Source organism: Heliangelus exortis, chromosome 25 (genome assembly GCF_036169615.1).
Source record: "Heliangelus exortis chromosome 25, bHelExo1.hap1, whole genome shotgun sequence".
Classification (NCBI taxonomy): Eukaryota; Metazoa; Chordata; class Aves; order Apodiformes; family Trochilidae; genus Heliangelus; species Heliangelus exortis.
Window position 1 is genome coordinate 5,396,016 of NC_092446.1, and position 16,028 is coordinate 5,412,043.

Genomic DNA, 16,028 nt, shown 5'->3' on the forward strand with positions numbered 1-16,028 from the left:
AGGGAGAGCTCAGGCTGCAGCCAAGGCCTCTGAAAACAGAAATACCCAATTTCCATCTAAATTGGGTCAAAGGATGTCAGCAGCACCCATGTCTTGTCTATGGGTTTGTTCTGACCAGGCTCCTGAGGGCTTTGCATCATGAACCCCACTGGTTCAGGGGTGTCAAATGGACCCTCTCTTGTTCCCCTTCCTGGCTGGGGGTGGCTTCAGGGCCATTGATCCCACAGGTCCTTTGATTTTTTCCCTGGCCAGGCAGGGACTGTCACCTTCCCCGTGCTGTGACAGGCACGTGGCTGCAGATCATTTCTGTTTCCAGACAACTGATACAGTCATACTGTGGCAATCTGAGGAGAAACCAGGAATCTTAGGCTAAACTTGTAGCTCCATGAAGATGGAAGCAAAGCCAATGCTTCTATTTTATCAACTCTTATTTTATTCATTTATAAATACTGTTGTGTTTACAAGCATCATAGATGTGAATATTATTCCCAAACTTTCAAACACATAATACTTATAATACTATGTAACAACAACCAGTAAAACAAATCGTTCATCTCAGGGTTTGAAAGGCCACTCAAAAGTTGCATAAAAATACATTCTCTCCCCATCTTGTAAGCTTGTCCTGCTTCTCCAAGGAGTTTATTTACAAAGAGCCATCATCAAACTGGCAGCCACAGTAGGCAGGTTCACCCCAAGCGATAAAAATGAATTCACCCCAAGCAATTGCTTATAAAAAACCCTTGTGGTCTCCAATGGAGATCTTGTCTGGCAAATGCTCTGGTTCAAATAGGGATCAGTTTTAAAACCTGCTTGCTCCTTGCACTCTGTCCCAAGCACAGAATGTGAGGTGTCCTATTCATCACTTCCTCAGTGCACTGGTTATGTCAGTGAGACCAAAAGAAAGAAAGAAAAAAAAATCTTGAAGAATTTGGTTTGCAGTCACATCGCCATCACAAAATCCTCACAGCTCTGGCTACCCAGTGAGACTCAATTGTTGGAGGGGGCTCTGCCCTATCCAAGTTCAGGGGGATAATCCAGTGCTAAGCAGACATCTCATCAAAAGTGGTTTGGCTGAGCAAGGGTCCAGGCAGAGGAGTGCAGCCTCCTGTCCCCTGCTCCTCAGGAGACAATGCAGGCGGTGTCCTGGCAGGAGGGGCAAAACATCAGTGCAGGATGGGTTTGTTCAGTCAGGTTGAACCCTTTCCCTAAAAGAGATTCCAGGCTTCTTCCTGCTGCCAGGAACCTGCCTCGTGGGAAGAACAGGATCTTTAGTCTGAAATCTGCTGTTCCTGTTGGCCACCACCAGCAGCCCCAGTGGGCAAGGGTCTTCTCTGCATTGCACAGAGGGACCCAACACTCATCTAGGGCAGGGAGAGCCCGAGTCTGAAGCGAGGAGCAGATCACCAGGAGGAAAAACATCAAGAACTGCACCAAGTACTCACATAAAGAGTGCACCAAGTGGGAATGGCGTGCAGAAAAAGCATTGACCAGATCTCAAGACTTGAAGCTGTTAAATACAGCAGGGTTAAAAGAAAGGAATATAAAAAGGCTGCCTGGTTTAGGCAGTGCTCTGCAGAAACCCTGATGCCATTACCAGCTTTGGTCTCTTCCTATCCCAAAGCACAGCTTCAGAGGAAGGGCCTCAGTGTAGCAGGAGAAATGGCATCTGGTGCCACGCACAAGTAACTCCACTGGCTGAGGAGTGGTGGAAGAAGAACCTCTGCCTAGAGCTGCCTGGGGAAAAAATAGCAGCTCTGTAAAGAGCTAGAGAGGTGGAAACAGGCAGGATGGAGAGGGAAAGGGAAAAAAATTGAAGAATTAGGAAAGAAAAATAAAACCAAAGAAAAAAAAACCTCAAGGGAGAGGAAAATAAACCCCCTTCTGAAACAATTACCAGCAAAAGGTTCCAAAGAGCCCACGACTGACTATTTACTATTTTACCCTATTGAGCAAGCTCAAGAATTATGCTCATGTTTAATTATCTTGTGTGTCTCTCTCAGAGCAGAGTCCTAACAGCCTGGCACAAGCTGTGAGTCCACAGGCAGATGAGATGCCCAGGCAGAAGTTCTTATGGCAGTCCCCGTGTTCAGTGACTGAGACTGCAACTCTCAGCCAGACAGAGCAGGAAAATCAGAGGACAAAGGGAATAAAAGGACAACAATGGAAGGATATAACTGGGAAAGTGGTTTGGATACAGCAAGAAGTCTCTGAGAGGGAAGGTATCATCGGAGAGAAGTTACTAAGAGGAAGCTCCAAGGAGCTGGGGACACTTTGCTGCTGCTGTCACCAAACCAGCAGAGCACACAGAGCTGCAGGCTGAATGCCCACAGAGAACGATGTCAAAGTGCTCTGAGTCCACAAACCACCACCAGAGGTTTGGTTTTGAGGCTTCCTTCAAGGTCAAGGCTTATTGCAAACTTTTGACAGATTAAAAGACCTTCATCCTAGCAAGAGTTACCAACACACCTCAGGGCAGCTCCTTGTCCCCCCAAAGCACCCCCAGGACCGGGATCTCCGCCTTGAAACCCAGCCCTAAGTTCTTCCCCAGCACCAGTGGGTGGGACTGGACTCTGGAACTCCCTCTTTCACTTGTCCAGCCTCTGGCTGCAAATAAATCCCAGTGCCTGAGCTACCTGAGTGGAATCCCAGTGCCTGAACTACCTGAGCAGACTCCTCCACAGGGCTCTGTCCTCATGAAACAGCAGGAAGGTGTCAGGACAGGGAGGTTCCTGGTGTGAGCACAGCTCCTGCAAAGTGATTCATCTTCATACACATATGAAAGCAGCAGTGGATCTCCAGGGGTTCAAGCTTGTGCTTCAGAAAGCTTGGCAAGAATCTGTGATACACTCTGTCCTGAGGAGCCAGAGTCCAGATGCAATCAGCAGATGCTACCAACTACTGAAACTGGAGCCCTGGAAGGACACAAGGTGATACCAAACCACCCAGGCTGGGGAGGAAAGGCAGGGGGAGGGATAAGGAGTCTGGTGTAGAGAGGCAATGCTGATGTTACTTAACAGGTTTGAAATCTTGTATTAAATAAAAGACTCAGTCTACTGGGGTGAAAGCAGAAAAAGGTCTCTGTGCAAAGCAGCTGCCATCAGCCTGTTAGAGAAATCAGCCCTGGTTGCTTTCACAGCATCACATTGTAACCAGAGCCCTGCATCCCAGGAGGGTTGATGTGCATCCTCAGAGTCCCAGCCCACAGTCACATTTCCCACCTGTAAAGGGCTTGGATGTGCTGGATTAGTTCTTTAGGCATCACTTTTTACAGCTGGTGCTACCTACTCCAGATTGGAGTCCAACACCAAAGACTGGGCTCCCAGAAGAAGTTTTGGCAGCTCAAACCCAGTCCTCATATTTTTCTTCTCCCTTGAATAAAATGTCCGAGATATCACAACATGCTTAAATTAAAAATAATAAAATGGCAGGGGGGGTGTTGTGAGGGAATTAAGGGCCGAAAGGGAATGTACAGCAGAGGGCAGGGCAAGGCAGGTGTGACAAGTTGATCCCATGGCTGAAATGCCTGCTGTACTTGTGACAGGAGGGACGGGGGGAGGGCTTGGTGGTGGGGTTGGCAGCTGGCGTAGGGCAGCTCTGTTCTGCCTCTGATCAGGATTCCTATTTGGAGAGCTTGCTGATGACACGAATGAGGGCTCCGTTTTCATCCTTCAGCCTTTGGTTGTCTGACTTCAGCTCTGTCAAAATCTGTGAAGAGACAAAGACCAAGGTTATGGCAGCTCAGCACTGCCAGAGGGAAAAGCCCTCCAGCTCAGGGGGGGACACCACATCCCCTCCAGCCAGCATGGAGTAATGTTGTTATTAATGTCAGGAATTTTTTACAGGTGGGTGACCTTCAGTGGAGTGTCCCAAGGTGTTCAGGGATGGGAAGGGGACCCTGGGCTCCTGCCTCAGGGTGTGACACAGAAGGTGACCCTGGCACCATGGGTGGCAGCACCCAGAGGGCCATCAGAACCTGCAGGACAGAGCTGAGTGGGGCCACAGCTGCAAGCTCAGTGATGACCTGATGGGGATCTTGGAGGAATTCCCCCAAATTTCAAATCTCCACTAAACCACTTCCTTCTAAGTTGAGGTTTCAGCCCTGACCATGACCTCCTGCCCATTCCTCTCCCCTGGTCCCATGCAGACAGACTCCAGCTCCACCTCTCCATCTGGAGCAATTAAAATGGTTTTGTTGGACAAGACTTTTCAGACCAGTCCAACCATTACCCTGAACACTGCCAGGGCCACGTCCCTCAGCACCACATCTCCAGGGCTCTGAAACCCCTCCAGGATGATGCGGTGCCATGTGAAGGGAATTTTGGGCTCTCCAAGCAGCAGTGCTGAGTGTTACCCGTGGCACCTGAGAAGGTGGCACTGTAGAAATGAGGTGGATATTGGAAAATGTGACTCTTTGACAAACCCCACTGCTGCAAGGGCAAGGAAAATGCCAGAGCTTAGACGGAGAAGGACACGGGGCAGAAAAGGCTCATGGATACCAGTAAGGTCTTGTGTCTGACCTACTAAAGGAGCTGGAGCAGTCAGCAGAGCTGCAGACAGCCTGGACACAGCACTGAACTGCAAACCTAAAGCAAGGGGGGAGGATGAGCCCAGCCAGGTCTGTGCAGCCCAGGGGAGAGGAGGCAAAATTCAGCAGGAGGTGTGGGCTGGGGCAAAGAGATGCTGGGACTGTGCTAGGACAAGAGACCAGTGACCTGCAGGTCATGAAATAATATTTCTGTGAGTCTGGAAATAGTGTTTGCTCAGTTTTCCCTCTCAGATCTCAAAGGACATTGGGAATGAGAATGAATTAAAGCCACTGCTTGTGAGAAGGGGTGAATCAGTGACAGGTTTGGGAATACTTTGGCAGATTTAAACCAGAAAGATGGTGAGATCATTTATCTGACCATCTGCACAATTCAGGCCATGTAAGAGGAACCATCCCTCCCTCATTGGGGTGACACACGCGTGGCTTTGAACTGAGACTCCTGGAAGGGGAAGCCACAATTCCCCTGGTTAGTTTGTTTCTATGGTTAATCATCCTTGATATAATTTGTGTGCTAAGAATAGATTGATTTATACCTTGGTGCCACTTGCAGCCCATGGGAACATACTGCTTCTTCCTTTTTTAAAAAAAAATAGCTATGTCTGAAGGGACCTGAATATCCCTACTAAACTGCAAAAACCTGGCGGGGCCTCAGAAAGGAGCATTTACAGCTTTATTTTAGCACTGAACCAATGAAGTAGCAAGAAAGGATGTGATTTAACTGTGTGATGTGTGAGGACAAAGCTTAGAGAAGGCTTGTCCTTGTAACTCAAGCACCAATTACCTGCCCTGAATTTAAAAGACAAGATGGGAAAAAAAAAAAAAAGAACCACATCTGGTGGGGCTCCAGTGGCTTCATGGGCAGACTGCTGAGGGGATGCTGCAGCTTGTGAGCTCTGCTCAAAAATAGACTTGGACCCTCTTTAAAATGAGGGCAGAACTCCTCCTCATTGCTTGAGTGACCAAGACAACCTGCTGAGGGATGTCCAGGTGAAGGTTTTCTAAAGATCACTTTCCTATCTAAAATGTGCACTTTTCATAACATCTCCAGAAATCCATCAGATTGCTCATTCTGATGTTGGATAATCTTATCTTCTGGCTGCCAGTTTTTCACTGAACTAAGTCCAATTAAAAAATAATTATATTATGAGCACACACATAGCATAAGCCACCAACTGGCCCAGAAACCACCCATGTCCTGGGCTGCATCCCCAGCAGTGGGACCACCAGGGGCAGGAAGGGTCCTGTCCCACTCTGCTCTGGGGAGACCCCTCTGCAGTGCTGGGTCCAGTTCTGAGGTCTTCAGTAACAGGACATGGAGCTGTTGGAATTAATCCAGAGGAGGCCCTGGAGATGCTGGGAGGGCTGGAGAAGCTCTGGAGCCAGGGGGAGAGCTGGGGGTGTTCAGCCTGGAGAAGAGAAGGTGGCAATGGGAGACCTTAGAGCACCTTCCAGTGCCTGAAGGGGCTCCAGGAAAGCTGGGGAGGGACTTGGGACAAGGGCCTGGAGGGATGGGGTGAGGGGAACAGTTTCAAGCCAAAAAAGAGGGGAGATTGAGATGGGATTTTGTGAAGATTCTCTTTGGGGTGAGGGTGCTGAGCCCCTGGCCCAGGTTGTCCCCAGAAGCTGTGGCTGCCCCATCCCTGGCAGTGCTGAAGGTTGGATGGGGCTTGGAGCACCCTGGGCTGGTGGGAGGTTTCCCTGACCATGGTGTGGGGGTTGGTTCTCGATGACTTCTAAGGTCCCTTCCAACCCAAACCAGTCTGAGATTCTATTATTCTATTTCAAGGTAAGGTAACAGGGCAGGGGCTGCTGGGCAGCCCCCCAGCACTGACAGCCCACCCCAAAGCTATTTGCTGGTGTTAAGGCAGATGGAAGCAGCTGAGCCATCACTCCTTCACAGCCATCTCCCCAACTCTAGGTCTCCACATCAAGGCAGGGAGCTTGTCCTCCAGCTTCCCTCCTGGATGATGGCAGACATGGATCCCACCCCCAGGGACGAGTCACCCCCACCCCCAGCCCCCTTGGTGTGGGTGGTTAGTACAGGGGTGGTGCCAGCATCACCTGCCAAGCAGAGCAGGAGTCAGCAGGGCTGAGCAGAGCCTCCAGCAGAACCCCACCGGGCTGTGCCCCCACGCTGGTGGCTTTCAGAGGAGCCTTTGCCACATGCTGCTTCTGAGCCAAAAGCTTTCATCAGACACCCTGGAGCAGAAGGAGGCGAGGGGGAACAGCCTGGCCAAGGGAGAGGAGACCTGCCTGGAAAAGTGGAAGAGGGAGGCGAGATGAGCCGGAGGGAAAGCAGCTACAGCTCCTCTGATTCCGAGGGCTTGGCAGGCAGAGAAAGTCTGGCTACCACCCGGGTCAGGGCCCTGTTCTCAGCCAGCAGTTGCTCATTCATCTGCCTCAAGGTGTGAATCTGTTTGAGCTGGTGGAGATTCTGCAGAGAGTGACAGGAGTGGACAGAAAAATACAGAGAAAACACACCACGAAGACAAAAGGGCACAGAAAGGTGAATTTAGTCCACAAGCAGTAAAAGAAAAAAAAAAAAAAAGAGAATAAATGAAAAAATTAGTAGCAGTGAGTGGTGGATGGACAGCAGCTCCAAGGAGGATGGGGAAAGCCTTACAACATGCTGAGGATGTTTTGTGAACCTTCCCTTTCTTCAGGGACTCCCAAAGCCCAAATAAAGGGATTTCCCACCACCAAGCAGGACAGTTTCTTGCAGGTTATATTCTGGTCTACCCAGGCAGTGACCTCCAGCAGCTCCTGGACATAGGAACTGCTGTCAGAACTCTCAGCAGGGATTCACCACCCACCCAGGCTTTGAAAGCACTGCTGGCAACTGAGAGGTTCTTTTAAATTGCTTTTCTTCATCTGTCTCTAAAAGCTAAGGTAGTCTTGGGTAACAAAGGGCAAGCAGAACTTCAGGGGAGATTTTAAAGGCACAGACTGAAGGTCCTGAAATTGTCACTGTCCTACAGCAGACCACTGGGACATGTACCATGACTGCTAAGGTCCTTCACCCCTGCAGCATCCCCAGCACAGCTCTTGGGTCTGCTCAGGCTTCAGTCCTGCCCAAAGGTCTGGAACCTGTGTGGGTCCCCCCCTCCCCCCCAAATTCAACCCTTCTGTCACAGGGTTCAAGTTATCTCTGGTTTCCAGAGGTGAAGATTCAAGAGCCTTAAACCACTTATTTTAACATGAGAGACAATGAGAGACAGCACCTCACACAGGGGGCTGCTGACAACATGGCATTTGTGGGTACAGAAGACACAAATGAGCCAAGGATGGTGCAGAAATTGAGCCCCAAGGCTGGGGCGAGCAGAGGGAGAGCAGCAATGGGGAGATACAGAACAGAAAAGCAGTCAGGAAGGCCAAGGGGAGGCAGTGAAAGCCATGCAGACATCACTGTTTCTGGTACAAGGGTGACATCTTTCTGGATGATGCTAAAGGAAAACCCTGTGCTGGTACCAAGGGCAGGACAGGTTCTGCAGAGCTGCTGTCTGAGCTGCATCCCATCCCTCTGTCCCCCTGACAGCTCATCAGGAATGGGGAACCCCCCACCCCATAGGAGGGATCACAGACACCAGGCAGGGGGAGAGCAGGGAGGGAAACATCTGTGAGAAGTTCAGGTGAGAAAATCCCACCCCAGAACCAAAGAAGCTTCTGTACTGCCCATAAACCACCCTGCTCTTCCCTGTGTGCTCCTACTCATGTGCTTGTGATGGCAGGGAGGAGATGGAGGGGGTGTCTGCAGGGAGGGGAATCCTTTCCACCCAAGGTGTACGATGTGGAGCTGACTGCAGCTGGCAAGGCTGCAACCCAGGATGTTCTGTGCAAGGGCTCATTCTTCTAGAAAAGAGAAATATTTTGTGTAGCCCCCAGTCACCAACTTGATCCCAAAAGCACTTCTGCTCCCTGATAAGGAATCAAGATACCTCATCCCAAAGCCCTGCAAACCTGACAGAAACAAGGCAGATGAGTGCATGGAGCCAGCAAAGGATGGGTCTGAGCACCCCGAGAGCATCAAACCAACAAAGCAGCTCCTGCTACATGGACTCTGCCAATGCAATTCTGACCCCAGGAACACCAAGAGGTCCTGAGGCAGAGCCACAGCCAACAAACTGCAGGAGTGTGAGGGACCTGCCCAGATCTCAGCCACTGCTTGAGCTGTGCTGGCAGCCCCTGCACTTGGTGAGGACTCAGATGGACACCACCTGCCTGTCCTGTGATAAATCCCACCCAGGAGCTGTCAGAGGATGGTTCATACTGGGGGAGTCATTTCTTTTGGTGGTATCATGGTAACAAACTCCTGTTTTATCATAAGGAACCCAGCTGAGCATCTGCCTGGCAGAAAACACCCAATACATGTAACCTGGGGTGCCATGCTGTTCAGGATGGAAAGGATTATGATCACTTTCAAGACCACCTTGATTTTTCCACACCAACATAGCACAGAACCCCATCACAGCATCACTGGACCAAGCCCAGCCTCAGCGTGCTGCCAGAACCATCAAAGGATCCCTTCTGTAAGAATGTGTGTGTGCTGCAGGTAGGGCAGCAGCCTTCATCCAAGAAACCCAGGGAAGCTGGGCCTGGAGCCAAGGGTTAGGGCAGGATCTGGATGAGACTGCTGTGACTGCTTATCACTCTGCTGGACACTTGGCTTGGCCAAGGCAGGGTGTTCAGTTCAGCTGTACCTGCCTTCAGTCAAAGGATCTGGTGCCTGCAACACACGGGGAAATAAAAATGCCCAGAGCATGCCCAGAGCCAGGAGGTGCAATGGAATAAAGAGGCTTCTGTGACCTTGAAGAAACATTGCTCTGTTAAGTTGGGACCTCAGGCACTTGGCATTGAATTCAGCTCAGTGCAAATGCTCATTTGTTTTCTCCTTCCTCAGCCAAGTTCCTGTATCTCCAGTCGAACTCTGCAGTCACTAAAAGGCTCCATCACCTTCTCAGAGCAGGTCTGCAACAGCACTTCCACCACTATGGAGTTCTTCAGATTACCAAGTTTGTCCTGCTCCTCTCTGTTTCTTGATTGCTTCATTAGCAGGGATTAAACTCATGAAAGGAACAAAGCTTCTTACCTCAAGCACAGCCTGAAGTACAAAGTGTTTGTCACAGAAACCCAGGGCTGCCCTGTCAGTGCTGCTGTGCCTCCTCTTCCAAAGGCATCAGCTGCACAAAGGGCAAAGCCTGGCCAGGACATCTGATGTGCAGGGCTGGACACAGCCTCCCCTGGACCAAAAAGCTGACTGTGAGATGTGCTGGACTGGCTCAGTTCAAAGACTGGTGGGAAGAATCCAAAATCCACAGCATTCATTGAGACCTAAGAACCTGGAATCTCTGGTTGTTGCCTCTGGCTGCTCTCCATGTTACAGGAAAGTGGTGGATTCTGCTCAGCAGCCACTCAGGTAGTGCAAGAAGCAGGAATGAAAGTCTCATCAGAATTAATAGATTTGTTTTCCTGGCTTGCCTTCCACATGAGGGATTCACCCAGATGCTCTGTGGAGGTTTTCTCACTCTGGGCAAACACACCTGGGCTGATTCTCCTGCTTTAAGGCACAATGAAAGTGGACGTGGGAAGTCCTTGTCCAGGTCAACATTTTTATCCTCAGATTTTATACTCCTTTTGTCCTTTTTACCAAGTGGCTCTCAAAGGACACAACACAGCACACTCAGTACTTACCACATGTTGGAGTGTTTGCAAGAACCAGTGGAAATGTCATAGGACCTTGGGAGAGATATTTTGAATTTCATGTCTTTATTCTGCTAACTAAAGGCCACTCTGGTTGATCAATGCACAGGAACCCAGCAAGAAAGCAAAGTGTAACCACCACTCTGGAGGACCCCATGGCTCACTCTCAGACCACAGGCTCCTGTAGCTCATGGCTCCAGCTCATGGCTCCATTGGGGCAATATCAAACATATCAAACTTTTAGAAGTTCTCCTCTGCACCATCTTGGCTTCCATCACTCTGCAGCTCTGGACCACCCAAAGCAGAGGTGATTTGGCTGCATCCAGCAGTTCCTACAAGCATCTGCTTTCATTAATTACTTTCTGAACCAATATAAATGTTCAAAACTGACAGGCCACTAGAGGACACTCATTTGTCTTTTTACTCCATGGACAGAGCTGGTTTGTAGGGATCTGCACAGCTTAAGAAACAACACCAAGTGCTACCATCTGCATTTTCTCTTGCAGGACATATTTGTGTAATTATAGGAAGGTGTCTCTGGAGTTAAAGGTTGCTACCTGTTCAGCAAAGAAAGCATTTGGAATTTAGGCATATTCAGTCTTTTCCTTCCCCTTCTGGCTAGCACATCCACACTTATTTCCTCCTCTGGAGAGAACAAGAGAGCCTTTACAGTGGGACTCAACCAGATTGTTCTGCTACTTATCACAGTAGAAGATGCAGCACAAGCCAATGGGTCCTTTCAAAGATGTGCATCTGTGCATCTCAGGAAACACAGGAAGCTTCAGACAGCAAATAAAATTGGAACCTCCTCCAGGGTGGCACCGTTTCCATCAGGACACTGAGCTCACAGCTCTCAGACTGGGTCATGGTCCCACCTGGGTCCTGCTCAAAGGGAATGAAAGCGCAGGGCAGAGAGCAGAGGGGACATTCCATGCACAGGGGCAGGAAACCAGAATGTAAAACGATGCAAAACCAGCGTGAAGTTTTAGGTGTACTCAGGTGGCCAAACACGCTGCTCCCTCCTGCTCTGCTGTGCTCCCCTCCAGCCTCCCAGCCCCAGCTGGAGGAGAAATGTCCTTCCAAGCAACACCACGAGAGAGAGGAGAACGCGAGGGAGCGGCCGGTGGCAGCTGCTGGTGACACTGAGCCATGCTGCACTTCTCCTGGGGAAGCAAATTCCTCTTGGCTGAAAATCTATTCCAGACTGACTGACTGACACAGCCCTCGGCAACATGCTTTAGGGAGGGAGGGCAGAGACACAATCACTCTGTGTTTTTTTCTTGGCCAGTGTGCGTGTGACCTCAAAAGCCAGCTTTGTCTTCTTACCCATCTGGAGAGAACCCCAACGGCTTAACTCGGGCTGCAGACTATTGAGAGCACAGAGGATCAGCAAACTCAAACTCATCGATGCCACAAAAGGTTAGTTTGGGGAAGTATTTAAGGAGAAGAGCTTTCACAACCCTCAGATCAAACAGCGTAACAAATTGAACATATGGTGCAACCAGATGAGAGACAACAGGACAGTTTTATTAGTATTTAATATTCAAGGCCATTGAAGTAAATTTGGATTGCACAAAGGAACCCGCTTGGAGGTAACAGGAGTCCCTTCCATGGTCACCTTTAATATCCTACTCCTAGGTGACAATCCCAAAAGACATTAAAGCACAAAACCCAGGACAGTGAATAGATTCCTTCTTACCTTCATCTCCTCTTCCATTTCAGAGAGTTTCCGCTCCAGGGCTCGCTTCTCCTGTTCACAAGGATTGATAACAAAGATGGTCACAAGGATTTAGAAAGAAAAACTTAAAGAGTACATTTTCTTTTAAAGAGGAAGAGTCTTGTATTTCTGTAAGAGCATTTCAAAGTAACACACAGGTTACAACCAGAAGCTGATGAGATGGGACAGGGAAGATGCTAAACAAGGAGGCAACACAAGCTGGACCCATTCTGGCAGATCCTACCTGGCTGAACCTATGGTCACTAAAGACTGGGATTTGGCCAGACACAGCTGAGCTCACTGCAAGCAATCTGCTTGCTCAGTTAAGAGGAAGGAGCACTCAGACTTTCAGATTTCACATGTCATCACAAGGCAACCTGCTAGTGTTTCATCTAGCTCCTCTTCCCCCAGCAGTCTTTATTTATAAGGATCAAGAATATTTTCAAGCACAGTGGACCAATGGGCTCTTAGCACTACATGATACAATTTGTTGGTCTGCATCTTTCTATAACAAAATGAAGTTATCAGAACCAAGCTGATTTGTGAGGAGAGGAGAAAAGTCTCAGACACTGAAAAGGTCAACACAATTATCACTGTGCAGTGCTCCACAAGGCAAAAATATAACTTACCTTTTAATTAACATTTTCCTTCAAGAAATTACTGAGCCCTGCAGAGCAACACAAGGCAAAGATTGTGACTCAGAAGAAAACAGAGACACATACCCTTTTCTCCATCTCCAGCATGCTGGACCGGTCAGAAGTTTTCTCCTGTTTCTGCTGTGTAAATGAAAAATGGAAAGCTATTAGATCTGAGAGGTATTCCCAGGGTGCTGCACAAAGGTCTGGACAGACCATGGATGCACTTGCCTGGAGAAAAGCAGCCTTTACAGAATCACTCACAATTATTTCTGTGAAAAGTAACAGTAGCCCCTTCCCCCCAGGAGCTAAATCCTTCCCCATGCTGAAACATGCACTGGTTTCACTTGTGTGTGTGGTTCCTCCAGTCCAGGAGCTTGTTTCTGTCTTACCTGTGTGGCTTTTTCCAACTTTGATTTGATGTCAGCCAACTCCAGCTGGGCTTCTCGCAGTTTGGACTTCAGCTTTTGATTTTCAGACAGGGCACTTTCATACAACTGCAACACGAGACAAAAGGTTTCCATCAACCTGGCTGCCCTCCCAGTGATGCTGCAGCACTGGGACCTGAGTAGAGGTGGCTGCAGGGTTTGGATTGCTCCTCCATGTCAGGGTATCAGAAGGGTAATCTGAATTAGTTGGATGCTTTGCTTGTCTTTTCATAATTCTTATGAAATAACTAAACATCTGTTTAATTTTGTAGGGTGTTTAAAAAGAACGAAGAATCAAAGAAAGAGGATGTTTTTAATTTAAGTAAACTGCCATGTATTAAGTTGTGTGTTCTGGATCATAGAATCATCCAATGGTTTGGGTTGGCAGGGTCCTTAAAGCTCATCCAGTTCCAACCCCACCCCTGCCATGGTCAGGGACACCTCCTCCAGCCCAGGGTGCTCCAAGCCCCATCCAACCTTCAACACTGCCAGGGATGGGGCAGCCACAGCTTCTGGGGGCAACCTGGGCCAGGGGCTCAGCACCCTCACAGCAAACAATTTCTTCCTAAGATCTCATGTCCATAACCACTCTTGCTATTCTGGACTGTTATATTAACAAAAAATAATTCTGTGGGCACATGCCTGCTTGGGCCATTAGCGTTCAAGGTATCTTTTCTTGCTCCTTTCCAATCCCTCTCCAGCCCAACTCCTCAGTCCCCCTCCCCAAACACCTGACTTCACCTGGTGAGGGTTTTTTTTGACCCTCTGAAGGGCTGATGGATTTGAAGAAAGCTGCTGTGACACCCAAAAGCAGCTGAAAGAGGGATAATGAAAAGAAACTTTTTCTCTCTCTTTCTGAAGACCCTCAGTGCAGTTTTCTGCAGCCACAGGCAGCTGCTGGGGCGTGTGTAGTGACAATAATACCATTAAAATATCCTACTTTTTTATAATCCCTATTCAGACTCTCCTCTTCTGCTTTGCTGCTGAGGTTCTCCCTGCGGGTGTAGGCACTGGCACGGCTGGAGGCACGGTCACTGTACGAGGAATCACTGCTGCTCAGGTTTGTAGCTGCTTCCAACCTAAAAGGCATCAAAGATCTCTCACCACGGAGCTGCTGTGACTCTGTGACAGCCAGGACCAGCCTGGCTCTTGGGGCTGATGCTGACCCAGCTGAGCAGAGCTTGGGGATGGCTGGGAACACCCTGCACCCCACCGTGGGCATCGCTGCCAAGGGCCAGGCAGCCACTCCCTGTTGGAACTGGGACAAACCACTGGGGACCAACCCAGACCCCAAACAGGGGTGGGAGTGGGCTCCATTTGGAATAGGACACAGAGGGTTTTTACTCTCTGCAGAGCAGCTGGTAAATCATTTGGGGAGCAAAGGATGAAAGCAAAGTGGCCCAAGAGTTGAGCAAGGCAAGAACCAAAGAGCACCTTCAGCTTGAGCTGCTGGTTTGAGTTATAGGGGATCCCCAAAGCCATGCAAAAATATGCTGCCAATAAACAGTACATTAAAAAAAAAAAAAAAGCTCCAGAAAACAAAATTCTTACCTGGAAAGTCTTTCATGCTGAAAGAAAAAATAAAAAAAGAAAAGAAAAAAAAAAAAGAAGAAAAAGGCAATTAATAACGAGGAGAATTAAAGGCTAAAGAACAGCAGAGTAGCAGCAATTTCCTACCTCTGATACCAGCACCCAGCTCACAACAAGCCAAACCCCATCATTTCCCATGGCCAAACTGGGGAGCTGTGATCCCTGCCAGAACCTTTTTGACTGCTTCAGCTTCTCTGAAACATCTCAGATTTCATTTCCTTTGCTAACCTAAAACCTACTGAACCTTGCTCTTCAGAATTGAAATCCATTCCTCTGAATCAAACCTCATCTATTGTTTCTCTTTGAAAACCATATTATTCTCCCTGGCTTTGATCACTGCCCTGGGATGGGGGGAGGGATGGATGAAGCCCCTTGGTGTGCAGAGCTCGCTGCCTGAATGTCAGGAAACCACAAGCAGTACTTGGGCAACACCCCCCTGTGAGGAAAAGCTTCACCTCAGTGAGGAGATCCATACCAGAAACTGCATGAGGAAGGGAGAGGACCCTGACACCAGCCTGAGGCTGGACCTGATGGTTGAAGTGGGGGTCAGGTTCTTCTTCTCCCAGCACCCCCCAGCTCGGTGGCACCGTCCCCAGCGCTGCCTCAGCTGCAGCCCCAGGGTGCTGGTGACCCAAAGGTGATCTGGAGCAATGAAGGCAGAGGGGAGGCTGCAGAGTTTTATTTGGCAAATATCCTACATATCCTACAATATCCTACAGGGCCTGGCTGTGGGAAACCACCATTTTTTGTTATCTGTCGAGTTTTTGGGATTGGACAGCTTGTTCACAATTGATGAAATGGTAATGGCAGAGGTGTCCTGCAGGACACCCCACACCAACCTGTCTCCTCCTGCTCCACGAGGATTCTTTCTCTGGCAGACATTTACCCAAATTCAAGGTACAGTCAAACTCTTCTTCAATCTCTTGATCTGGAAATCCAGCCCAATATTCCCCAGCAAGTCTTATTAGCAGGGTCATTTTTCTAAGCAAGCACAAACCACTTTTAGGTGCTACCAGTTTTTTTCCCTAGATCCTTTTCAATAAACACAAGAGTCAATGCAAGAACAAGGATGTTACAGACAAGATGAGGGGTCAGGTTTTTAGTGCCCAGACACACTTGTCTGGAGCTGGCACTGCCTGGACATGCCACTAAATCTGGCCCCAAACACGGTGCTGGCTGCCAGGGCTGCTGCCTTCCTGCCCCATGGGGCTTGAGAACTTCAGAGCTCCTGCCTGGCACCCACCCAGTGGCTCCCATCCCTGGGCAGGTATCTGGGGCACCCACCATGGGCAGCTGAATGAAGTCACCTCATGACAGGGAAGAAGAGGACAGACTCAACCCTGTGGCCTCTCAACTCTGAGCCAGAGGATCCCATGGGCTTTGCCCTCTGCTCCTTGGGATGCAGGGACCTAGCT

The 16,028-nt window shown here is 49.2% G+C and overlaps 1 protein-coding gene across 8 annotated transcripts in view; it reads right to left on the reverse strand.

Annotated features, from left to right (window-relative positions):
• Nucleotides 1–410: 410 nt before the first annotated feature.
• PPP1R12B (protein phosphatase 1 regulatory subunit 12B) overlaps nt 411–16,028 on the reverse strand; it is a 100,442-nt gene continuing 84,824 nt past the window's right edge. For 3 of the 8 annotated variants that reach the window (XM_071768683.1, XM_071768680.1, XM_071768676.1), the window contains 7 exons: nt 14,575–14,591; nt 13,964–14,102; nt 12,988–13,092; nt 12,683–12,736; nt 11,943–11,993; nt 6,800–6,980; nt 411–3,705 (listed from right to left, as the gene is read on the reverse strand). In XM_071768683.1, the coding sequence (XP_071624784.1) occupies nt 6,846–6,980; nt 11,943–11,993; nt 12,683–12,736; nt 12,988–13,092; nt 13,964–14,102; nt 14,575–14,591 (501 nt within the window). In that variant the 3' untranslated portion in view covers nt 411–3,705; nt 6,800–6,845. Of the gene's footprint in view, nt 3,706–6,799; nt 6,981–10,292; nt 10,801–11,569; nt 11,611–11,942; nt 11,994–12,682; nt 12,737–12,987; nt 13,093–13,963; nt 14,103–14,574; nt 14,592–16,028 lie in introns of those variants that run through there. The other 5 variants (XM_071768681.1, XM_071768677.1, XM_071768684.1 and 2 more) reach the window with 3 other exon arrangements.